At 42.9% G+C, this 26,963-nt stretch overlaps 1 protein-coding gene and 1 non-coding gene across 17 annotated transcripts in view; one reads left to right on the forward strand and one right to left on the reverse strand.

Annotated features, from left to right (window-relative positions):
- Mosmo (modulator of smoothened) overlaps nucleotides 1–25,239 on the reverse strand; it is a 137,383-nt gene extending 112,144 nt beyond the window's left edge. For 6 of the 16 annotated variants that reach the window (XR_008212914.1, XM_052712609.1, XM_052712606.1 and 3 more), the window contains exon 1: nucleotides 25,057–25,231. Coding sequence is in view for 14 of the 16 variants with exons in the window: in XM_052712609.1 (XP_052568569.1) it covers nucleotides 25,057–25,136 (80 nt within the window). In the remaining 2 variants the exon portion in view is untranslated. Of the gene's footprint in view, nucleotides 1–25,056 lie in introns of all 16 variants that reach the window. The other 10 variants (XM_052712607.1, XM_052712620.1, XM_052712611.1 and 7 more) reach the window with 5 other exon arrangements.
- On the forward strand, nucleotides 9,690–9,793 carry LOC128095858 (small nucleolar RNA U13). The gene has a single exon (XR_008213453.1). It is a non-coding gene; the product is annotated as a small nucleolar RNA U13 (small nucleolar RNA).
- Nucleotides 25,240–26,963: the final 1,724 nt, after the last annotated feature.

Consider the following 26,963-nt stretch of genomic DNA (forward strand, 5'->3'; position numbering starts at 1 on the left):
GCTTTCCAATGACCTGTTTAGTTGTCTGGATCCTCATTAGCCTGGGCCTATTTTCTTGTATCTGGGCCTTCAGAAAGTAAATGATAAGTACTTTTTGAAGATTAGGATAAGCTAATCATTTCTTTTGTGATCCTTTGTCATCTCATAATAAGTGTTAAAAAAGAAAAAAGTCCCCTTCCAAGAAGAGTCACATAATACTGGAAATATTTAATGGTAAAGAGGAAAGTACTGACACATAATTTAACTAACAAAATACATGAAGTAGTTAATGTTCAGACATTCTAAGCAAATTCTGAAATGGAAAAATAATGATCTGTCTCATGTGGATAAGCGTTTTTTTTTTTTTTCAGACATATCCACGTTTAAATTGACTGAAAAATAGAGATTTTAAGTAACTTTTATTTATTCTTTGACAGTTTCATAACATCTATACAATGTGTCTTTTTTTTTTTTTTAATTTTTCAAGACAGGGTTTCTCTGTGTAAGTTTTAGATGTCCTGGAACTCACTCTGTAGACCAGGCTGGCCTTGAACTCACAGAGATCCGCCTGCCTCTGCCTCCCAAGTGCTGGGATTAAAGGTGTGCGCACCACCTCCTGGCATTGTGTCTTAGTTAGGGTTTCTATTGCTGTGAAGAGACACCATGACCACCACAACTCATAAAGGAAAGCATTTAACTGGGGCTGGTTACAGTTCAGAGGTTTAATCTACCGTCATCATGGCAGGAAGCATGATGGTGCACAGGCAGACACAGTGCTGGAGAAGAAGCTGAGAGTTCTACATCTGAACTGGCAGGCAGCAGGAAGAGAGCATTTTGGACCTGGCTTGAGCATCTGAAACCTCAAAACCCACAGCCAGTGACACACAAGGCCACACCTAATTCAACAAGGCCACACCTCCCAATAGTGCCACTTCCTATGAGCCTCTGAGGGCCATTTTCATGTAAACCACCACACCATGTATTTTGATCATCTCCACCTCCCCATTCCCACTCTCCTACTTCTAATATGTCCCTCCCCAACTTTCATGTCCATCCCCACCAACCTCCCTCCCCATGTTTTTTGTGATCCAATGAGTCTAACTGATGTTGCTTGTTGGAATGCTGACTGATCTTGTTGGCTTGATCTTGTGCAGGTCTTATGCAGGTAACCACAGCTGCAGTGAGTTCATGAGGGCAATGGCTATGTCATGTCCAAAAGACAGCAGGAAAACAGAGTTTTGATTTTCAAATATTTCTTCATATTTGAATTTTCTCCTGCAGTGATGCATGACAGGTTGTAAATATCTACTTACGGGAAGGTCTGCAAAGTTAAACCCAAGAGAATACTAGCTCAGGGCATTCTTATCAACGATGAATCAGGACAGTTAGTACAGATTCCATCCAGAGTCTGAAATAACATATGATGGCCTTTGTATAGATTTTCTTCATATTTAATGGACTTGAAAAGCATTTTGCCAGGAAAATTTCAGAATTTGGGGATAGGATAGAGAAGCATGAGCTTATGGCAGGAGGAAGCTGAGGAAATTATCTTTCTACACTATCAGTTTTTGTGAAGATGTTTAGCAATTTGATAATTAAGAAATTCCTCACCAGAGGACCAAATACCTGCCTAGAAGCCTTTGAAAATGCAATAGCATTTTTCCTTTCAAGCAGATTTCAGTGTGTCGAGTTCCAGGTCAGCTGATGGTTAAATCATATTCTGAAGTCTAAATTAATGGACAAGTTTAAAACAGAAGAGTTCTAAACCACAGACTAGCAGCAATACACATGACATTAAGGTGAGCTGACTTCTCCCCAGAGACCCAGGGCCAGAGGACTAAACGGCAACTCGACGGAGGGAGAACTGCAGGAACCCTCTTTCATTTTATGAATCATGCTTAAATCTCAGCTCAGAGAAAGCAAGCTTTCAAAACAGGAGGTATTTAAAATGTCAAGAATGTGCATTCAACAATCTGCCTTTGTGACTTTTAAAAGCATGAACACTACAGAAGAGCAGAAGAAGAAATGCTCTGGTGACATGTGCTCACTCAAGTTCACAGGGGAGGGAAAGCTAACTGGAAGGTGAACGCAGAGCAAGAGCGATGGGATCTACAGCCTTTTGAAAAGCAAAGTTTTTGAAACAGCAAAATTAAAAGAAATACCACTAAGTAAATTATATATAACAATTCCAAAAGCAGACTCAGTATGCTGTCAGTTATAGAAGAAAGCAGTTTTAGAAATAAGTGGAAAATAGTCTTTGATTTTTAGAGTATTTAATTGTGTGCTTCTGGGGTTAAAAATCCTTTCTCAATCTCAAAGTTCTGTAATGATTACAACACATACATTAAGACTTCTTTCTCCAGGTGGATCTCTGTGAGTCCAGGTGGATCTCTGTGAGTTCGAGGCCAGCCTGGGCTACCAAGTGAATTCCAGGAAAGGCGCAAAGCTACACAGAGAAACTCTGTCTCGAAAAACCAAAAAAAAAAAAAAAAAAAAGAGAGACTTCTACTGTATGCAACTGAATAGTTACAATAAAACAAAGGCACATTTGTATGTACTGCATATGTACGTGTACAGTATTTATAAGAGTCCATGTAAATGTCATGTGGCCATAGTAGCCAACATGTAATTCCAGCATCCTGAAGGTCGAGACAGGGGATCCCAGGATCAAGATGGCTAGAGAGACTGTATAGGAGCTCTCTGGGTTCAGCTGAAACTCTGCTTCACTGCATAGGGTGGACAGTGATTGAGAAAGACTTCCAACTTCAACCTTAGGTCTCCACACACGTGTACAAGTACACAAACACACCTGCACACACATGAACACATACATTTGCATATAAATGTGTACAGTATCACATGTTCCACAACCTTAGATGCAACCAACCCCATACTGAAAATATCAGAGGGGGGCAGGGGACAAAAATGCACCTACACTGAAGACACTAAAGGCTTCTACTTTTCCTTGGCAATAATCCCTAAAACAATACAATGCACAACTATTCACACAGCATTTCCACTGTATTAAGCACTATAAATAACTGAGACGAAAAAGCAAACAGAAGGATGGTCTGGTTTATAAGCAGATAGTATGCAGTTTTACTTAACAGACTTATGCATCATGGCTGTGTCTCCTGAACCCAATCATCCATGGACACTGAAGAATGAATGTATACACACATGCATATAAATGCTCAGTATAATGATTCCATTCTGGAAACTTGAAAACAAGAATGGAAAATCTGAATAGTTTAATTTAAAGTAAAATTTTCTATTGATTATCACCTATATATACTTTTGCTTTCTCAGTGAGAGACCATAAATTTCTTGAATTGGATGGTAAGACCTAGGAAAGTAACAACTCACTGTGAATCTAGAAACACGCAGGTATGATGACTTCAAAATGAAAACTGTATTCAGATGTCCTGCCCAAGGGTTATGGTTAACCAGCCATAATAAAGACCCTGGAGATGGGCTGTTGGCTTAGCCTAGCAAGTATTCCCAAAGGAACAGAGACATTTTCACACTGAGGCAGAGTTGCTGAAGGCAAAGACTAGGACAGGAAACTAATTAGAGAGTCAGTCTTCCTGAGATGGCACAATGGAGTAGGTGTTTAGCAGTTTTCTTTCTCACTTCTCAAATGGGATCTCAAGTGTTTCCGTTCAGAAAAAAACTAGTTCTGTCGTCAACTCTACCTTAAAATGCTAATACCGAAATAGAGGCCACCAGGCTGGGGAGAGGCCTCAGTGGTTAAAGCACTTTTTGTGCAAGCTTGAGGACTGGAGTTCAGATTCCAAGAACCCATGTAAATGTCATGTGGCCAGAGTGGCCAACCTGCAATTCCAGCATTCTGAAGGTGGAGACGGGATCCCAGGGGCAAGGTGGCTAGCGAGACTGGCTGTGTAGGAGCTCTCTGGGTTCAGCTGAAACTCACTGCATAGGGTGGACAGCGGTTGAGGAAGACTTCCAACTTCAACCTTAGGTCTCCACACACGTGCACAGGTACAAAAACACACCTGCACACACAGGAACACACATACACACATGTACACATAAAGAAATAAAGGCCAACTAAAAATCAGTCACAAAGTTGGAGTTCATTACTTGAGAATATCTGGGCAGAACAGTTTGGTTTTTCTTGACTATCCAAAGTCAAAATCTTAGAAACCTCAACAAAGATGTTCCATCAACACTGACATCCACAAAGTGGGACATTTCCCATAAAGAGCTATTTTGGACAGAAAATTCAAAAGTAATCTAGTGCTTAAAAATTCAACCTAATAAAAGAAGTATACTATTACTTTATCGATTCAGTTCTGACAAAAAGCACATTTTCAAATTAATATTTGCCAATCTTACTTCCTTTTAAAATTGTATAGAAGTATGTCTCTGTTCCTTTGGGAATACTTGGGCCTAGACCATCATGACAATTTCTCTGATATATTACATAGAATTACTTATTAGAGCCACACACTGCAATGACTTCTCAGGGGTAGTTTAAAAAAAATGAAATTCCATTTGATTTTACTGTTTAAAGAAGACGTTTTTCAAAATAATGTAATTTTAAAAATTGTTTGGAGACTTATCACATAAAATACTTTAAGAAACAGCCAACCAAATTTTCAACAGTTCAGTTCCTCCCTTCAATTTGCTCAGTACAATCCCCAGCAGCGGCCTGGCTACCCAAGTTATTTATATTTTACCTAATCATCCCCTCTTCCACAGGACACAGAGTTCATTAACAACTAACTGGTTAGTACACCTTGACTTCACCACAATTTTACTTGCCTTCCTCAATGGGTGAACCATCTCAAAATCAGTTTACACATTCCCACAGCTCACGTAAAGAACATAGATCCACCAACTGTACTGTTTACCCACTCTCTTCCTATGTCTCTACATTGTCTCACACAATCACAAAGCACCCCCAATTGTCAATAAATTAGTGTCTGTGAGAATGCAGCTCCATCACATAAAAATTCCCTTAGTTATTGGTATCAGATCTGTCTAAAAGTAAGTGATCTGTGCACTAGCTAAAACTCAGGAAACTACTCTCAGGTCATCTTAGAGTATACTTAATACTGACTTAGAGTATACATCTTAAAGGCTCTTTAATTTGGGAAGGCAGTTTTAAAAGGTGGGCATGACTGCAGGGAATGAAATTCTTTTCTTGGGAGGGTGGCGGTACAGGGTTTCTTTGTACATAGCCCTGGCTATCCTGGAACTCACTCTATAGATCAGGCTGAATGCAAACTCAGAGATCTGCGCCAAAAGTCACAGGTCACCTCAGCAGGTAAAGGCTCTTGCTGCCAAGCCAGACAGCCTAGTTCAATCCCAGGACCCCTATGGTGGTATTAGGAGAGAACTGACTCCCACAAGCTGTGCTCTCATCTCTACATGCACACTGTCCCCATACACAAATAAAATAAATACTTGTAATTAACTATTTTTTGCTGTTGTTTTGAGACAAGGTCTCTCTATGTGGCCCTGGCTGTCCTGGAACTCAGTATGTAGACCAGGCTGGCCTCAAACTCTGAGAGACTGCCTGCCTCTGCCTCCTGTAATAAATTTTTTTAAAGGTTAATGAGCTAACTTTTTTTCTTAATAGTTATATTATCAATTTGGTATATACTTATGTTACCCGATTTTAATTTGTATTCAATATTAGAGTTTACTTTTTGTATCAGTTTTTAAGTTTTTGAACATATGAAATACATACGTAATTCAAACAGAAAGTACCCCTTCTAATTCACTAAAGCAGTGGCTCTATTCTCATATAAGTTCTCCGTTGGCTAGAAAATGTCAGTACGGTGACATTTACACTTTGACAAAGTAAAAGTACACAGTATTTATAATCCACTCTAAGCCAGCTGCTTACGGCTACTGAAAAGACTACAGCTAAGAACCTTCAAGAAGGCCGGGCGGTGGCAGTGCTCACCTTTAATCCCAGCACTCAGGAGGCAGAGGCAGGCAGATCTCTGTGAGTTCGAGGCCAGCCTGGTCTACAGAGTGAGTTCCAGGACAGGCACCAAAGCTACAGAGAAACCCTGTGTCGAAAAACCAACCCCCCCCCAAAAAAAAGTTCTTTAAGTTAGTTCCATTAATTTTAGCTAACACAGATACTTATAGGGTTTTATATGTGTGCATATTTGTAATCCTCAAACAGAGGTTCCTGAGTTAGGTTGCCCACGATCACATGCTAAGGAATGGCCTAGGCAAAATCTGAGTTCAAGCTCCAGATCCCGGCTTTTACGATGTAGGTAACTGAATATGGGGGGCCTTAAATTCTTTGGTGACAGTAAAAGGTTTCTGAAAACCCCATGAGCACACATCAAACACAAGGAAGCAGAGGTGTTTGCAGCCGTGCTGCCCAGTGCATTCGGCACTGAACGCCGTCTTCCCACGCAGAGTGAAGAGCGCTGCCAGAGACGGCTCAGCTCAGAGACCCCTCCACGTTGGGAACTGTGGTGCTTTTATTGTACACAGACATTTCTGGACATAAGGGAAAACAAAGACTTTTAGTGTTGGCCTGTTATCATTCTTCAGCAGTTTTCAAATTAAGTTATCTTTGGATTACATTATGTCAGAATGTTTGATTTTAAAAACTATTTTGAGTTGCTGACTTTACTTTCATTAATGAAAAATCATTAAATGAATTTTGGCTTGCGATTAGGACAGAATCCCCAACCACTCCTGAAATGGCAGAACCTACTCGTGCCATTTTGTACTATGTATTACGTGAAGTAGCATCCTCAGCACTGACAATCATCACATCAAAATACTGAGCAACTGCAAATGTGGAGGATGCTCTATGCCTGACAGCAGCAAATGTTCGGTCAAGATGGAATTCTCTGTGCAAAATAAGAACGTCCTTCTCATCAGTATGTAAGTCTGCTTTTGTCTTTGTTATCAGTAAAATTATAGTACACTAACGGGTTATTTTAAAAATCAATTTCTTGGGGCTGGAAAGATAGCTCAGTGGTTAATGGTATGAGAGCCTGAGATTAGTTCCCAGCACCCGTGTCTGGCGCTCACAACTGCCTGTAACTCCAGCTTTAGGGGATCCTACACCCTTTCCTGGCTGTTGTGGGCTCTGCACTCATGTACACGCAGATACACACATAAACATAATTTAAAAAATAACACACATCGCCGGGCGGTGGTGGCGCACGCCTTTAATCCCAGCACTCGGGAGGCAGAGCCAGGCGGATCTCTGTGAGTTCGAGGCCAGCTTGGGCTACCAAGTGAGTTCCAGGACAGGCGCAAAGCTACACAGAGAAACCCTGTCTCGAAAAACCAAAAAAAAAAAAAAAAAAAAAAAAAACCACACATCTTAGAATAAGTGTGACTAGTTATAATTGAATGTTCAATTTGCATACTTCTTCCACATGCCTGCTGTGGTGCCAGTATTGTCTTCTTGGCAGAGTCTAGAATCATCTATAAGATAAACCTCTGGGCATGTCTATAGGGAGTTTTAGATGTGTTAACTGACGTCAGAACTGACATCATCCTAAATGTGGGTGGCATCACTCCATGGGAAAGGTCCCTGACTGAATAAAGAGAAGGGGAGCTAAAAACCAGAAACCACCCCTCTGCTTCCGGCCTGCGGTGGCAATGTGAATGCTTCATTGTTCTACCTTCCCTGCCGTGATGGACTGAACCCTTAAACTGTAAGTCAAAACAAACTTTTCCTTTCTTAAGCTGCTTTTATCAGGTATATTGTTAAAGCAATGAGGAAAATAACAAATAAATCTATATATGTGGGCTCCCGGCACAATGGGATTATGGGTGTAAAAGGCTTAAAGAGTCCTGCCTCTAGACGTTGCTATTTGAGTGTAAATATGAACAATCTATCTCCCCACCCCGCAAATACAGCGTCTTGCTTTGAAGCCCTAGCTGGCCTGGACTGTGCAGACCAGGATAGCCTCTAACTTGTACTGCTCCTCCTTGCCTATGATCCCAAATTCAGGGATTGCAGTGTGCTTTACTATGCCTTTCCCTTGCATTCTTAGCTAACCACATACATGTTCTTGCTATAAATGAGTGTCACAGAACATAAACCTTTTATGATGTAACTAAGAAATATGTGTCCCTAGGAAAATTGCTATATCATACTTCTCCATGATTAACAAAACTTTCAAAGATACTAGACAAATATGTACTGAATCTTTTGTGTGTGTATGCAAGTATGAATATTAGTCTAAATCAACTGCATTACCCAATAAATTTAATCAACATTTATTAAAAAGCCCTCCTTCAAGCCCCAAAGAAGTGACTGAAAATTCAGGCACACAGACAAGTTAGAAATCTATAGCAGAATGGGAAAAGGACAAAGGCTTGTCAGAAAAGCACACAGCTAATGAGATTCTGGGATGTCTAAAAGAGAAGCAGGCTAACAGATATCGGGCTACTGTCCCTGTAGTCTGTATCAACATGGGCAAAAGATGGTCATTTTTATTACAGAAGCGAATGGATTCTCTAAAAACACCCAGTAAAAGCACCAGGTCAGACAAACAGCAGCTGAGTTCAGGAGCAGGCTGTGCATCAGTCAGTGGGACTGACCACTGAGAACGGCACTTCGCCACTGGATATGACCCCTTCAATGTCAGTCAGGTCGGGGACTTGCTGCAACTGGTTCTTATGAAGGAGGGGAGAGAACAGTGAGAGATGACGGAGAAGCAACACACTACTTTAGTTAACTCTGAGCTAAAAGGGGACAAAGGTATTGTCAACCACTTCCAGAGGCAAAAAAATAAATAAAAGAAATAGCACAGTGGGGGAAACCCTCAATGCACCTGCCATTCCTGATAACGGGGAAGAGAGTCACACCAAGAATGTTAAATCTTAAGTGTAAGCTGGTTCATTTAAAGCTAACTACCAGTGTGACTGTCAATGGTTAAAGTGGATATCAGAAATAGTCCTCTCAACTTCCCAGCATGATCTGACATACAAGGAGGGCTTGTCTTCTGATCCAAAATCCATTCAAATCTTTTCCAGAGTGGAATTCTAAAAGGAGCCCATTCTACTGGTCCATAAGGGTCATGACAGGGCTGGAGAGATGGCCCAATGGATAGGAGAAGCATGCATTGTTTTTGCAGAGGGCCTAAATTCAGAGCCAGCACCCATGTTGGGTGGCTTACAACCATCACTAACTCCATTCCCAAGGGGATCTAGTGCCTCTGGTCTTCGCAAGGACCTGCACTCATGTACACATATATATAATTAAAAATACTTTTTTTAAAAAAAGAGTTTGTTAAAAAGATTGTTAAAAAGGCCATCCATCCTTGGTTATAGTGAGTCTAAGACCAAGCTGGCTACATGAGACCCAGTTTCTACAAATATTAAAAAAAAATGTGTGTGCATGGGGGAGGGGAGGTTAACTTAAAAACAAAAACAAAAACGAAAAAACCTCAAGCCAGGCATAGTAGTACACACCTTTAATCCCAGCACTTGGGATGCAAAAGCAGGCAGATCTCTGTGAGTTCGAGGCCAGCCTGGTCTACAGAGCAAGTTCCAGGACAGCCAGAGCTACATAGCAAGAGCCCTGTCTGGAAAACAAAAACCAAACCAAACCAAACCAAAACCTCAGTGAAATATATGTACCAAAGAGAACAAATGTTTTAAGCTCTGAAATCAAACTAGTAGATTAAAGAATAAACTGAAGGCAAACAAGCTACTTTACCCTATTCTTTTGAAAATGCTAAAAGTGATTGCTTTTTTGGTTCATAAGAATAAATATTGGATGTTCATGCCATTGAGTGACATGTGATTCTCACAAACCTTGTTAGGATGTTGGCATACTACCTATCTGACATTAAAAAAAAAAAAAAAAGAGGGGGTGGTTTTAAAACATTGCATTGTGTTTATTTACAGAAGTAAAGAGCTACAGCATGATCTTAAGGGCTAGTTTAGGAATCTAACTAGTGTTGACCAAAATAACCAATCAAACTATACATTAGCTTTCATCTTATATTATTTTAGAGTTGGGAAGGATACAGGGCAGCTATACTTTATTTTTCAAATGAAAACCAACTGATATATTTAAAAAAATTAAGAGTCTATGGATACATGAATAACTTGTTATCTATGCATACATCATATATATGAAACAGTCCTCTCTCCTGAACTCCAGCCCCTTTCCCCTCGGGCGTTTCTCCTCTTCCTTCTTCCTTCATACAGAAAATAGCTAAAACAAACGCCTCACTCACTCACTGCACTCTGCTCTCCTACTCCTCACTCACTCACTGCACTCTGCACTCCTACTCCTCACTCACTCACTGCACTCTGCACTCCTACTCCTCACACACTCACTGCACTCTGCACTCCTACTCCTCACTCACTGCACTCTGCACTCGTACTCCTCACTCACTCACTGCACTCTGCTCTCCTACTCCTTAGTCACTCACTCACTGCACTCTGCACTCGTACTCCTCAGTCACTCACTCACTGCACTCTGCACTCCTACTCCTCACTCCTCACTCACTCACTGCACTCTGCACTCCTACTCCTCACTCACTCACTGCACTCTGCACTCCTACTCCTCAGTCACTCACTGCACTCTGCACTCCTACTCCTCAGTCACTCACTCACTGCACTCTGCTCTTCTACTCCTCACTCACTCACTGCACTCTGCTCTCCTACTCCTCAGTCACTCACTCACTGCACTCTGCACTCGTACTCCTCAGTCACTCACTCACTGCACTCTGCACTCCTACTCCTCACTCCTCACTCACTCACTGCACTCTGCACTCCTACTCCTCACTCACTCACTGCACTCTGCACTCCTACTCCTCAGTCACTCACTGCACTCTGCACTCCTACTCCTCAGTCACTCACTCACTGTACTCTGCTCTCCTACTCCTCACTCACTCACTGCACTCTGCACTCCTACTCCTCACTCACTCACTGCACTCTGCACTCCTACTCCTCAGTCACTCACTCACTGCACTCCTACTCCTCACTCACTCACTGCACTCTGCTCTCCTACTCCTCACTCACTCACTGCACTCTGCACTCCTACTCCTCACTCACTCACTCACTGCACTCTGCTCTCCTACTCCTCACTCACTCACTCACTGCACTCTGCTCTCCTACTCCTCACTCACTCACTGCACTCTGCACTCCTACTCCTCACTCACTCACTGCACTCTGCACTTCTACTCCTCACACACTCACTGCACTCCTACTCCTCACACACTCACTCACTCACCGCACTCTGCTCTCCTACTCCTCACTCACTCACTGCACTCTTACTCCTCACTCACTCACTGCACTCTGCACTCCTACTCCTCACTCACTCACTGCACTCTGCACTCCTACTCCTCACTCACTCACTGCACTCTGCACTCCTACTCCTCACTCACTCACTGCACTCTGCACTCCTACTCCTCACTCACTTACTGCACTCTGCACTCCTACTCCTCACTCACTGCACTCTGCACTCCTACTCCTCACACACTCACTCACTCACTGCACTCTGCTCTCCTACTCCTCACTCACTCACTGCACTCTGCACTCCTACTCCTCACTCACTCACTCACTGCACTCCTACTCCTCACTCACTCACTGCACTCTGCTCTCCTACTCCTCACTCACTCACTGCACTCTGCTCTCCTACTCCTCACTCACTCACTGCACTCTGCTCTCCTACTCCTCACTCACTCACTGCACTCTGCACTCCTACTCCTCACACACTCACTGCACTCCTACTCCTCACACACTCACTCACTCACTGCACTCTGCTCTCCTACTCCTCACTCACTCACTGCACTCTGCACTCCTACTCCTCACTCACTCACTGCACTCTGCACTCCTACTCCTCACTCACTCACTGCACTCTGCACTCCTACTCCTCACTCACTCACTGCACTCTGCTCTCCTACTCCTCACTCACTCACTCACTCACTCACTGCACTCTGCACTCCTACTCCTCACTCACTCACTGCACTCTGCACTCCTACTCCTCACTCACTCACTGCACTCTGCACTCCTACTCCTCACTCACTCACTGCACTCTGCTCTCCTACTCCTCACTCACTCACTCACTCACTGCACTCTGCTCTCCTACTCCTCACTCACTCACTGCACTCTGCTCTCCTACTCCTCACTCACTCACTGCACTCTGCACTCCTACTCCTCACTCACTCACTGCACTCTGCTCTCCTACTCCTCACTCACTCACTGCACTCTGCACTCCTACTCCTCACTCACTCACTCACTCACTGCACTCTGCACTCCTACTCTCCAACTCTGGTTCCAAATCTTTGTGTCCACCATGATACTTCCTTCTTTCCTGTCATCTGCAGTCTTAGGCCAAACGCCACCTAATACACAAAGAATAACACATCATATTCCCTTTCTAAGGAACTTTAAAAAAATTCTGTACTATTACATCTGAAATCCCATCACTAGGCAAGCTGAAGAAGGAGAATTATATTGAGTTCAAGTCCAGCTTGTGACTTACAGGGCTATTGTGTAAGACCTTGTCTCAAAAGAAACCAAAATAAGAAAAATCTATACAAATAAAAAAATATTGCAAGAAACACACACATAACCATGACACAGGCATGGACCATGAGAAATGTGCAAGTTGTTAAGGTGAAATCACTTTGGCTTTATAAAGAAGTCGGTTGAAGATGCATGCCAGATGGGCAGGATGTAGATAAAACAGGGACCAGAATGAACATGAGGGCTTTGTAGGCTGAGAAAACATAAGCAAAATCTCGGAGATAAGAAGAGAGTTGTATTTAGGACATAGTAACAGAGTGAGGCTAGAATACAGAGTTCTGCAAGAAGAAAATGGGACCTAGGATTGAAGGGAAAGTGGAGCCACACTCATAACTGCTGAGTGCCTTTTGTACTCAGATACAGATGTACTCATGGTTTCTGTCCAAGTACACATGCAATAGTTAAAGGCCAGGATCAGCTATGTGGGCAAGTCCTGTAACTTGTCTATCTCTCTGCAGGGTGAATAACAGCACTTATATAAGGATATTGTGAGGATTAAACTAGTTAACACAGATAAAGCCTGGAACAGTATCTCTGTCACAAAGTGCTATGTTAAGTATTTACTGATTATACTTGTACTCTGAAAAGGTAAATTTAGCAGAAGTCGACTGGAATGGAAACTTCTTGCTGTATCTCCTTCCCTCATGCAGTGAGTCCACCTCCAAGAACAAGACCTCTTGATTATTTAAAACTCATTATCAAATGCATCACCTCTTATGTTCAAAACCTACTTCCTTTTTGACCATCTGGTCTATTTTATCTTTGCAGAGTAGAGATATTTCAAGGATAAATATTTCTTTCATGTGCTTAAATAGAATCCATCTGAATAGGAGCTGGAGAGATGGCTCAGTGGCTGAAAGCCCCTGTTGCTCATGCAGAAGACCGGAGTTCAATTCCCAGTACCAACATGGTGGCTACAACCATCTGTAACCCCAGTTCCAGTGGATCTGGAGTTGTCTTCTGACCCCTGTAGGCACTAGCCATGCAAGTGATGTACACACAGAAATGCAAGCAAAACATTCATATGCATCACATAAATAAATCTAAAAAAAATTCAGGGCTGGAGAGATGGCTCAGTGATTAAGAAGAGCACTGGTTGCTTTTTTTTTTTTTTGGTTTTTCGAGACAGGGTTTCTCTGTGTGGCTTTGCGCCTTTCCTGAAACTCACTTAGTAGCCCAGGCTGGCCTCAAACTCACAGAGATCCGCCTGGCTCTGCCTCCCGAGTGCTGGGATTAAAGGCGTGCGCCATCACCGCCCAGCATTGGTTGCTTTTTGAGAGGACCTGGGTTTGATTCTCGGTCCCTACGAGGCAGCTTATAGCTATATATAACTCTAGTTCTGGGGATCCAACACCCTCTTCTGACCTCCATAAACACTAGACACACAGAAGGTACACAAACACACAAGCAGGCAAAACACTCATACACATAAAATAAAAGAAGAATTTTTAAATTTAAAAATCCTTCTGAATATTCAATACAAGTTCCTTCTGAACCACAAACACTTCAAGATGTTTTGTTGTGAAAATGGAAATAAGTCTAGTGACTCAGGGAACACCCATGGGAACAGCAAGGAACATTCATGGTGAGATAAAGATTAGCTTTATGAAAACGATGGAAATTTATAAAAGAAATGGTCACATCTTAGATAATCTAAGAGGGATTTGAGACTTGCCATTGCAAGTTAGTGAACTGATTGACATAAGTGATCTGAACATGGTCTATTTTTCAAGAAAACTTCTAATATTGTAGTTGAAAGCTGAGCCAATGCTACAAGGTAAACACTATCTTGCAAACAAGAGCTAGTAACAAATTGTGCTTCCATTTTCTTCTTTCAGTCATGCAACTGCACTTTTCTTCACTCCTGTTTAATCTCTGACTATAGAATATGGATGGCCCTTAGTTGAACAGATCTATATTAAAAGTCAGCAGCTGCCTTTCTGCTCAATATACACAGCAGCAAGTGTCAAAATGCCAAATGTGACATTTTATTTATAGCTGAGTCACATAAAAGTGCAGCACGTTTCTAATGAAAAAAAATAAATCAATTAAAGGATTAATTCACAGAAATGTCTACTTCAAAACTAAACTGGAGTCACACACTGAAACTTTACAGAAGCAAATCATACATGCTGGTTGGTGCATACTCACAGACACACGCGCACACACATACAGTCTCTTCTGTCAATTCCGAAGCAGGCAGTCTAAGAGGAACATCATATTCTACTTGCTTGATGAAAAGCTGGCAAGTACTCAGTGTAACTTAACGGTTACAGAGCAGACAGCAAGACCAGTACAGGAACATTACTGAAAAGTGACTCCTAGCCAGGCACTTCTTTATTAGACTATGGTTAAAACATGAAATTACCCAATCTGCTGTTACAAAGTGGAATGGTTTCTGTAATTATTAAGCTTTTTAGGGGTTAGCTGCTTAGCAGGACAAAGAAATTCTAGAAAGTACTTAAGAAACAAACAAATAAAAAACACCAGTAGCACAAGTTTGAAAGAAAATATTCTGATAACCCAAGCATCCTGAGCAGGTAAAGCTGTATGAAATGACAACCTACATGCTGCCACTGTGCAGCCTGAGCTCCTGGGGATCAGAGGGGAGGGCATAAGGTCAGTATATATATATATACACACACACACACACACACACACACACACACACACACACACACACACACACATAAAATGACCCATGTAGGTTACTTAAATTCTGTTTAAATGCAATAACAATTTCACAAACAGCAACATTTCATTACATGCCCAAATGTCCCTCATAATGTTATATATGATGCCCACTGGCTAAGTATATGCAGTGAAGTATGGGGAAACTAAATTCACATTTGTATTAAAAAAGCTGTGAACAAGAAAAAGAAATCCTTAACTCTCTCAGCCACATGATGGCCACAGCCACACCTGTAACCCAGCACCTGGGAGGTCATCCTTAGCTTGGAGTACATGAAACCCTTTCTTTAAAACAAACAAACAAACAAACAAACAAACAAAACAAAACCCACCCTGCAATCTGTCTAAAAATAACATAGCTAATAGTGACAATGGGATGCAACTATGTGTTGCTTTGTTCCAAACCCGTGCATCCTTCCTACGATGCTTGGCTGCTGCCTCTCACTTAGAAAATTCCTTACTGTGTTCCAGATACATATAACTCAAAGCACTCTGGGTCTGGGTACTTACATGTGTCCCATTAAGTTTATATTACCACCACACTTACTGTGCAGTCCTTCTATCCAGATTGGACCCAGCTGGGTTTCAAGAATATTCAACTACAGACACACCATGCTGTCTTAAATCTCTTTTTGGAACAAGGTAGGGCATAAGTAAACAAATAAGACAGATAATGCACAAGAGAAACCCTCAAAAAGCCAGGTGTTTGGGCTTTCTATATAATAGTACTAACTATGACTAATCTCCAGGCGTTTGCTGTTTATCAGACACTATGCTGATCCCTCACACACTGCATTTTCTTCCTTAATAACCATCTTTTGAGCCAGGCGGTGATGTCCCATGCCTTTAATCCAGCACTTGGGAGGCAGAAGCAGGCAGATCTCTGAATTCAAGGGCAGCCCAGCCTAGAAAGCAAGTTCTAGGACAGCCAGGGCTACACAGAGAAACCCTGTCTTGAAAAACAAAACAAAAGAAAAATCATCTTTTGAACTAAGTATATCACCTCTATTTCACAGCTGAGGGATATTACATGCCTCAAATCATAAAACTAATAAAGAAACTCTAAGAATCAAAATCTAAATCTGCTTGCCTCCAAATCTTACTGAGCCATCTTACTAGAAGGTAGCTCTAAAACAAACCCTCATTTATCAGACAACAAGTCAAGCAGTGACAGTGGTGTAGTCACTCCAGGCTAAGCAGTGGAGGACTGATGTCTGTGAACATGGCCAGCGCCACCAACCTGGTGAATACACTGCCAGCCATCACTTGTAATTTCCTCTTCTGAATTTCTTCTTTTAACGATTTCTGGTTACTTCTGCTTCCTGTCCATGCTCTTAGTACCAATTTTTGCTACAAAACTTTCAGGCCTATTATACTGAGTCTCTGGTTATATCTCTATTGTACCAACTGTTAAAAAATGAATTCTGGAAGACCATAAAGGAAAAATCAATACTTTGCTCAGAACTTTAATCTCATATTAGGAAATCTGGTTTACACTGTGAAATCCAGTATCAAATGATTACAAGCTTTGAGCATATTCTGTGAATACTATAAAAGACTTGTCTTTGAATTTTATCCAAAGTTCTTATTACTTGATATGTGTAAGTTCTGATAGTGTCACTTAAAAAGGACGATTATTTTTTAGTTATGTATATATGTGTATATCTGTGTGTGGGTATGTACACATGAGTGCAGATGCCTGTGGGGGCCAAAAGAGGGTGTTGGGTCCCCTGAAGCTAGAGTTACAAGTAGTTGTGAGCCACCCGAAGTAGGTGCTGGGAATTGAACTTGGGTCTTCCACAAAAACAGCAAGTGTTCCTAACCACTGAGCCATCTTTCCAGCTCCATAATTTTACTTTTAAAAAGAACACTGGTGGACTACCGTATCAATACAGAATTTTCTTCTACCAACTAGTAAATGGGTAAATAAAAAGTAGTTTATTGCCATAATGGAATATTACTCAATAACAAAAAGTATTTTTAAAGTCCAATATGGATAAACTTTAAAAATATAAAAGAAAACACCAATCACAAAATTCTACTTATATAAAATACCCAGAACCTGCAACTCTCTAGGCAGAAAGATTAGTGGTTCCTTAAGGCTAGGAAGTTCAGGATGACAGCTAAGAGGGATGAGCTTGTTTTTTGGAATAATGAAAACACTCTAAAATTGATGTGGTAATACTGGTATACAACTTTGTGAATAAACTGAAAACCACTGAATTGTATATACAATTTGAGTAAATTTTATGATGTAAATTGTACCTCAGTAAAGTTACTGGAAAAGATTTTATTGGAGAAAGGCTCAAAAGACTTATGAAGAAATATTATGGGTGCTTCCTAAAGCAGAGAACACATCTTGAGGCTCCTGCTCTCTTGGTGATCAGACCTTGTCTCTCTTGACAAGTCCCCATGGGACTGACAGGACAAGTTCTGAGTAGGCTGGCTTCAGCAATGACGTCACAGAGCGGCTTCATGCCACATGTCTGTGAACACTGAAGTTACTGCAGCTCAGAGGAAAGGCTTTGCTATTATTATTCAATAATAATTTCCCCATACTTAATAAGTGAGTCTGCTTAGGTAGGTGCATTTTAATGTTTTAAACCAGCACATAGGCCAGGACCTACACGTGGACGTTGCGCCAGTCTCAGAGAACTGTTCATCAGCCACAGTCACCTAGGTAAGACTTAACTGCGTACTTCGGGGGAAGATGGCAGGAACCAGAGGGGAAATGATACCTCTTTTCCCAAGTCTCTCCATTCCCCAAGAATCTTCCAGTCTCAGGACTTGAGAAAAAGGAAGCATATCCTCACGAAATGCTGGGCATTTTCTGAGTAAAAACAGACAAGTTTCTATTCATGAAAGACAAGGGCAGCAGGGAGGGCATGGAGAAGGGATTGAGTGACTTCATCTGTTAGTATAAGAGACCAAACCAGGCATATGTAGCCCAGGTTTTTGCCTGTGAAAACATTTCCCTCCAGAGGTCCTGCAGGCACAGGTTCCCACTTCTGCTTAGGACTAGAGAGTTAAATCTACATTTTGGGATCTAGTTTTAGTAGCAAGTGCTCGTCCCCAAATAAGCCAGTCATCAATATCCTCTTTTTAAGTATTAATGTCACATTTTAGCTCCTAATTATTTCCTCCTCAATGAATTTAAAATAGGAAAAAGGATAAAGCTGGTGACCACGTTGCCATAGGCCTTGTAATCCCCATAATCAGGATGCAGAGGCAGGACAGTGGGCTGATCTGGCTGGGCTACACAGTGAATTCGATAATCTTATCAACTTGACCAGCTCTAGAAACTGCTAAGGGACACTGCTGGTGGCCATGTCAGAGGAGCAGCAGGTGGCAATTGAAGGTCAAGGTGTCAGTCCACCAGGAGGAAACTCTCTGATGGGTGAATCTCGGATGGGCAAGGCCCGAGACCCCAGACCCCAGAATGTCTTTTGCTTCTGCTGTGCCTTCACATGTTGGCTGCTGCCGTCTTCCTCTGGGATCTGGCATGGTGTGAATGGGTCTGGGGAGATACCACTGCCTGTAATGCAGTGTGTTTATGCATAGAAACATCCAGTTCTACTGGGCATTTTTACCTGTAGATTATTATGAAGATGATTCCTTCCTAAGCTGTACTGTATAACTAATAATAATAATGTTAGTTTATACAGAGTTTTGATGAAAAAAATAAATGCAAGGAAGTGTCACACAGCTAGAACACATGAGTTTCTACTGAGGAGCCGTACAGACTGTGTCGTAGGATAATGGTTAAGAAAAACAAGTGAGTCCTAGTTAGCCCAGCTAGCTTAAATTCTTTTAACCTTAATGTTGGAAGATGTGTTCACAGGTTTCTGAGTGCATCACAGCTGAAGCAAAGCTTTGAAAATAACTTAAAGTTAGACTAAGGTGTTTTGTCAAATAGTTTTGAGTTGAAAAACTCAAGAAGATAATCTAAAGTGTTAGAAAGGCACATAGTTGAACGCAGAACTCCTTAAGGTCAGGGAACAAGAACAAAGCAGCCCAATTATTACTAGCTGACGTACTTTTCTTGCTAGGATTGGTTGATGACCAAAGGTGATGGTTAATTCCTTGTTCCCATTTTTGCCCTCAATCTCCTGATATAAGAAACTATTGAGGGCTGGAGAGATGGTTAAGAGCACCGACAGCTCTTCCAGAGGTCCTGAGTTCAGTTCCCAGCAACCACCTGGTGGCTCACAACCGTCCATAATGAGATCTGGTGCCCTCTTCTGGCCTGCAGGCATACATGTAAGGCAGAACCCTGTATACATAATAAATAAATAAATCTTTTTTAAAAAAAGATTCCTTATAAGATTACCTTTCAAGATAAGTAATAGAGTAATTGGCCCTTTCTTTGTATCTGCACAACTGCAGCCTGCCAGGAAAAGACCTGACTGAGAAAAAGACCTTGCTTGCCCACATGGCTAATCTAAAACAAGTTGCTTGGGTATGAATGTATGTGGGTTTTTTGGGATAATTTGTTTTTCACCTGTAATATGCAAAAGGTTTAATCATGTAAGGAATATGGAAAACATGCTGTTTTTATTGTTTGTTTTGTATTCACTGTAATCATTCAATTGAAAAATAGAATGCAACCACATTGTAATTCCTATATTGCCTGAAAAACTTCGTTGGGGTATATAAGTTATAGAGAAAAAAAGTATACAGTAGAAAGAACACAGAAGAACATAGGAGAGTAAAAAAGGAAATCATCAAGAGAGTGAGTGTCTTTTTCCCTAACCCCCTCACATAGAAAAGTATTAGCATACACCAATGCCATGGATTCCTTTCAAGCCCTGGGCAGTCTGGAGGCTGGTCCCCCGGCTGGCCATAGGACACATCTTTGGGCTGGTCTCTGAAGGTATTTTCAGAAAGGACAGACTTTCCTCAGAGAAGGTAATACCTGGAGGACAGCCTCTATTTGGACAGGTCAGAGGAAAACAGTGTTGCCTGCCTCCTTGCTTCTTGCTGCTGCTGCCATGGAATCCAGCCTTGGGCCTCCCGGGCCTTTGGAGCCAGTCTGGGCTGCTGAGGCATCTAGTCCTGGACCAAGCAGCTTCTCAGCCTCTCCAGCATGTAGATGGCCACTGAGGAACACCCAGACCTGTCGGCTGTAAGCCAGTCTAGGACATCCCCTCTTATAATATAGACACACTGTACTGGTTCTGTCCCTTTAGAGAACCTTCACTCATACAATGAGCTCAGGGTCAGCCTGAAATGGACCCTGTCTCAAAAAACAGAAAGAGCAGCAGAGATGAGGGTGTCAATGTCTGAGTCCCCCACTTCAAACACCAACATCCATTTGAACAGAGAGAAGAATGGAAATGCCTTCAGGAGCAAATGATGTAACCTTTTCTTACATACCCACTTTAGAGACTTTGGTTAGGTATAGGGAAGAAGCTCCAGCAATCTTCACAGAGAACAGTAGGCCAGTCTGTTTAGGGAGGTCACTGAAACACTTGCTGTAGAGGGATGATACCTCCATACAGGAATCTAGAGATTTGAAATAGCTTAACTATTGATCATGCTAAAATTTACAGGTTGTTTTTTTTTTTTTTCCACAAAAAGTTTCTTTAGGGACAAAAGGAAAAGGTGACAGTGAGGTTAAGAAATGTCTATGAAGCCCAAAGCCAACATTTGAAAACTGAAACTCAGATCTACCTCTTTCCTGTTCTGTAATCTGGCAAAAATTTGAATCCCTAAAGAATTTAATTTAATTTAAACCTCATTTAAGATAAACAAAAACTGTAGGTAACACCTGAAGGAACAGATTCCTTCCCAGTACTCAAACTTGGCCTCCTGTATACTGGGCAAATGCACTACCACAGAACCTCTACATCACAGCCCTAGCAAAGTTTTCTTAAAATGAACCCTGGCCACAATGACACTCACACATCATATACAACATTGAAAAACAGGGGAATGTGGAAACGACAATTTCACATCAGCCAAATGCACAAAGACAAAGGGATCGAAGCAAGTAGTCGAAGTCCGTAGGCTTCAGATACCACACAGCACTACATAAGCAATACTGCTGCTGTTCATGCTGAGCCCACCAGCCAGCAGGAATCTGCCCTCCACAGAGCAGAGTATGTAACTGTGTCATTATATCCACCCAGCACTAAATGTTCCTGGTTGTACTAATGGACACTGTCAAAGGTCCTTCTTGAAGTGCTTTTCCAAGGCAGTTTCCCTTGCAAACACTGTTTCATTATATCTGCAGAAGCCACAGCTATCAGAACAAATGCAGGAAAGGTTCCCACAGCTAGGTAAAAATACACAGAATGTGCCCTTTCTGTATTGGACCAGTACAGAAAAGCAAACTTAACACTCTGCCACTCCAAAGTGTGGTCTCCAATCTTCTGGTAAGCCAGCTTATCAGCTGGGGTTTTGTTGTGAGACACAGACACTGAGGAGCACCAAGGTTAGAGTACGGAGGTGAGAAAAGGAGCAAGAGGAACAATACAGAAGTGACTGAGAAAACACAAAGCAAGAGGGAAGGCACCTAGCCCAAAGCTCAGGTATGTTACTCTTGATGCCTACATATTTCCAAGAACATCTAACCAAGTCATTTCCCAGAGTAAAAGTTTAAGGCTTATTGCAAAATTGCTATGTCAAATTTACAAATGTCAAACACCATTTTTTGTTTGTTTGTTTGTTTGTTTGGTTTTGGTTTTTCAAGACAGAGTTTTTCTGTGTATCCCTGGCTGTCATGGAACTCCCTCTGTAGACTAGGCTGGCCTTGAACTTACAAAGATCTGCCTGCCTCTGCCTCCTGAGTACCACCATCACCTGGCCCAGGCACCATTTTTAATCCTTCCTGTGGATTAATGAGTTTGCCATCACTAGAAGCCAAGGAAGTAGCTAACGCCTTTGTCTTACAGAGGAGGAAGCAGACACGGAGAGGCTACAGGACTTGAGCCAATGCCACAAGGCCAGCAAATGACGGTGCTCGGATCCAAATCCTGAGTTTTCCTTAGTTCACTACAGTAGTTTTCAAACTACATTGTGCAGATCACTTTAGTTCTAAGCGTTCTGCTGTAGATTTTTAAAAAAAAATTTAAAGTTTGCAATAAGATGGCTGGAGAGATGGCTCAGCAGTTAAGAGCACTGGCTGCTCTACCAAATGACCCAAGTCTGATCCCCAGCACCCACATGGTAGGTAGTTCATAATCATCTGTTCCTTCAGTCTCAGAGGATCTGACAACCTCTTTTGGCCTCATTCAGTACCAGGCATACATGTAGGCAAAACACCCATAGACATAAAGTAAAATAAATTTTGAAAGACTGTAATAAAACACCACAATCAAAATGTACATAGACTGAATACAATACATTGAAGGGAAATTGCTAAATTTTTGCTACCAAGTGACGTCACTCTTGTGGAGACCTTGGAGCGGGGCCAGTCCTACCACCCCACATCCTAGTTGTACTTCTTGTAATTGTTCTGATTTGAAAAGATGTAACTATTTTTATTTTTTATATTTATTTTTTGGTTTTGCTTTTAAACTTAAGATAACATCTGTCTGCTCAGGTAAAACTGCACACTGAGCATTCAAATGAATACCCAGTTCAAGTGCACCTGATCAGAGGGCACACACCGCACAGAGGAGGACTTCAGTCATCCCTCTCACCCTCGGCAGCTGCGGACTAAACCTAGGGCCTCATGCATGCATGAGGCAGGTGCTTAACTGTAAGCTACAATGCCACCTTTATTTTGAACTTTTAGGGGATCTATTTCTTGACCCACTTAAGGCAAGAACTAAGAGAATTCTGAAAACTTTTCCTCTTGCCTCTTATTAGTCCTCTTTTAGCTACAGAATATTTAACTAAAGGACACCCTGAGGTAGCGAGGCAAATTGTGAGGTGGACAAAAATCATCTCTGAAGTGTGAGACTTCATTTCAGCACAGACCCTCAATGCTACCCTCTGGGTCTTATGCCCACCCCCCCCCCCACCCCCGCCACTGAGCTCTGCCACAGCCATCATTCTCACTTTGGTCTTTAATTACATTGTGTCCACAGTTCTACTGACCGTACACCATCTGCTGTTTAATTGACCATCAGCTTTTTTCCTTCACTTTTACCCTCGATACCCTCAACACCTTAGCTGCTTTGTCTTTTTTTTTCCTTACGTAGATGAAAAACCCCCAAGCTTGATGAGGCAGCTATTAGATTTTTGTATTAGTATTTTTGATGTTTTCTTATCTCCAAGGGCATTTAGAAAATTCACTACCCAGGCTACACCAGTCTCAACGCATCTGGCCACGACTAGAGGTCAGTGGGGCAGGAAGGCTGTCACACTGTACATTCACAACCACTGGCTTCCACAAAGCGTTGGTGCGACCTGACTGTCCCACCACCCGGCATGCTCTCTGCAGCTCTTTCCTTTTTCAAGCATTTTCTACTTTCTCCAAACTTTAGACTACTGCCTTTGCCAACTCACAGCCGACGACGACTTTAACTTCCAATCTGAAAGTGCTGTATTCACTCCACTCTCGCTTTCTTTTGAATGAGAGTGGCCTTTGCAACATCACCTCAGGAATGCGGCACCACTACCGCTCTGGTCTCTTATGTAATGTATAGTAACAGTTCCCTTCCCGAGTCTATCTTGCTATAGACATTTCATCCACCACCTACAGGGATTCCACCTAAAAAATCTTCTTCCAGTAAGTATCTCCCAACAGTGTGACCCTTTGCTCCTACGTATGTAAAGCCCCAAAGAAAGCCTCACAAAGGAATCACTACACATACATTTAGAGGAAAAACAACAGTGGTAACGAACTGAATGTCACACACAGAGCTGAAAAAACGGTCTGGAGTCAGCAACACTTTTAGAAACAGCCCACAGGTATTACAACATTCCACATGACTCCAAAACTCCCTTTTTATTCATTACAATGAAGAGCTCTGCTAAAACTCTGCAGTCAAGAAAAGTAGAATCCTTTAGTGATATTTTAATAACTAATAAATCTGACAGCATGATTTTGTGCCACTAGGTCTAGATTAGAGAGGGAGGAGGAAGCAACAAATGTCCCAGCTACAGCTTTTTTTTTTTTAAGAGCTAAAAATATTGCTGGATAAACTGAGAACCCTAAGCGACACTTAAGAAGTTTGACAGCGTAGAGATACATTTTATAAGAAGTCATTTGAAGGAGCCCTGACATTCCCACCCCTCATTCCCTTTACCAGCACTGAACAAGCAGTTCAAAAACAAGCCGGTTCCTTAGTTCTGAGCGGCTCTCCTGACAACTGTTTACATTAATTAAAGGTTTGGTCTCGCAGGTCTAGGGGTGTGTGTGTGTGTGTGTGTGTGTGTGTGTGTGTGTGTGTGTGTGTGAGAGGGGGGGGGGGGGAGGGAGGGAGAGAAGAGGGCTGGAGCTGAGAACCCTGCCAGCGCATTCACCTGGGATACCCTTCGGAAAGATGCCCGCCTCTTTCTTGAGGGCACCCACACACACACACCCGCCTCCAGCTCCAGTGTTCCAGCAGGCAATGCCGCTGGGGCTGCCTGAGACTCTAATGTGTTATTTAATTTTCTAACTACTATTAAGATATCCCCAGCGTGTGTGTGTGTGTGTGTGTGTGTGTGTGTGTGCGCGCGCGCGCGCGCGCGGACGCGCGCGTGTGCGTGAGATATGCTGGAATGAAAGATGCTCCATAAAATGAAGTTTATTATTAGTATTATTATAGCTCCCGGGCCTAAAATAAAGCAAAGATTATAACCCCATACACTTCAAAGGGGAAAGGGGGAGCCACAGCTAAGCAGTCTCCACCCGCCCCCACCCCGGCGCCGACCTTTAACCCTCGGGACCGCCGACCCCGGGGGTGGAGACGGCCTCCCTCCCGGCCCGTGCAAGCCGCTCACCCGCCGACTCGCCGGTGTTGATCCAGTCCGGGTTGGCGATGCTGGCGATGGCGAAGATATCGGCGGCCAGAAAGAGACATCCTGAGATGATGGTCAGTTTATCCATCGCCCCGCCCCGCTCCCCCCACCCCCCACCGCAGGGCAGGCCGCGGCTTCACGCCTCGCGCCCCATGGGCCGCCGGGCCCCGGGGTCCCCGCGCCGCCGCCCTCGGCCCTCGGCCCGCGCCGCGCGCTCGCGCCCTCCGCGCCGGGACCCGCAGCCGCCGCCCGCCCCGGAACTGCTCGGCCCGCCCGCCCCTCACCCGGAAGCGAAACCACGCGCCGGCCGGCGGCGCCCAGGACGGCTCTGCCTAGCCTTCCTGAGGGGGCGTCGGCTCTGCCCCCGCGTTGTGGGCTGCTGTGGGCTCAATGGTGGTTCGAGACAGAGGCCTCTGAGATCTTTGAGATTTGTCCTGCGAGGTTCAGGTGCAGACTGTGCCAGAGTCAGGAAACAGCCCCCGGCGGGGAGGGAAAGTGGAAAGGTTGTCACGCTCAGGGAACCTGCTAAATGGCCCGTGTGGTATGAGAAAAGGGAGGCAGAGGCCAGAGGTGGAAATCGGGTGGTTACGCGCCTGTAAATCCCAACCCCGGGGAAGCAGAAACTGGAGAGCCATCAGTTCCATGGCAGCCTGGGCTGAAGAGTGAGACCCTGGCCCTTAAATTCACTGACGGGCCAAATGTGTGTTTGGATTTTGTTCCAGACGCAATGTGAAGGAACGGGAGGGTTTCCGACAAGGAGAGTGAGTGACGTGACCTTAATTAGTTAGTGAAGATGTATCGTGTCAGTAGATTCTAGTGGGGAAGGGGCTGTGAATGTAGGGACAGCAGCGTGCCCAGCTAGTCGAAGACAGAACTGTGGCTTTTAGCTAGGGCAGTCAAGATAGAGAAAAATGGGCGGGCAGATGTGCGGGTTTGCAGAGGGAAGGACTTGGTGATAACGGAAGGAGACGAAGAACCTAAAGTGCTTATTAGTTTTCACCAGCCAGATGTTTAGTGATACTATTTACAGAGTGAGGTGTGGGGAGAGCCTTAGATTGCGTGCATAAACAGGAAACATTAATATAAATTGTCACGATAACAGAGGCTTGTCTGTGATTTTTCTATCCTCTGGAGGTTTCTCTCCACCATGGCTCTCTGCTAAATCACCAATTAACCCCGAAAAAGAGATCCTTCTTTTTCTCAGCACCCCATAGAGCAAATGGAGATGATTTTGCTCCTTATGTACCACCTAAGCTATCTCTAGAAAGGCCTAGAAGAGTGACATCTGCTTCTATTTCTGGAATGCCTACATGTCCACAAAACTCAGCAGGTTTCAAATTCCACCAAATCCAGCAGCCTTGCAGAAATGTGCCATGATATCAGTGCACCACAGAGATTGGGAAGAAAGGCTTTGATTGCTGGTCTAAAGACTTCAGCCAAACATTGGTCTCTTGGGGGCAAATATTTTTAATTACATAATTTATTTTTCCTCTGCCATAGACACTGACACAAGGTAATTCATATGTCCTGGGGATCCAGACAATGCACGTCAGTTTACTGCAGTAGCTCTTCACTTTTTCTCTTTTTAAGTACCGGGGAAGTTTGACGGAGTCATAGTTTTGGCTTCTTATCTATTGTTTTGATTGCCCAGAATAAAAGAAGCTATAATGGTACAGTAGGGAATTCCTGACTAATATTCACTGATGGTCATAACTGGCCAAGGTTAAGTGTTGGAACAGTTTGCAACTGTTAAAACTCCAGCTCAGTGGAATGAGACTGCTTTAATTCTGGTGTTTAAAAATAATAATAAATAAAAGTATAAATTCTTCCTTTTACCTTAACAGTATTTTCCAGAACTTCTTGATGTGTATTACTCTATCCAAGATTCT

This window comes from Peromyscus californicus, unplaced genomic scaffold (assembly GCF_007827085.1).
Source record: "Peromyscus californicus insignis strain IS unplaced genomic scaffold, ASM782708v3 Scaffold_4__1_contigs__length_199733344, whole genome shotgun sequence".
NCBI classification, from domain to species: domain Eukaryota; kingdom Metazoa; phylum Chordata; class Mammalia; order Rodentia; family Cricetidae; genus Peromyscus; species Peromyscus californicus.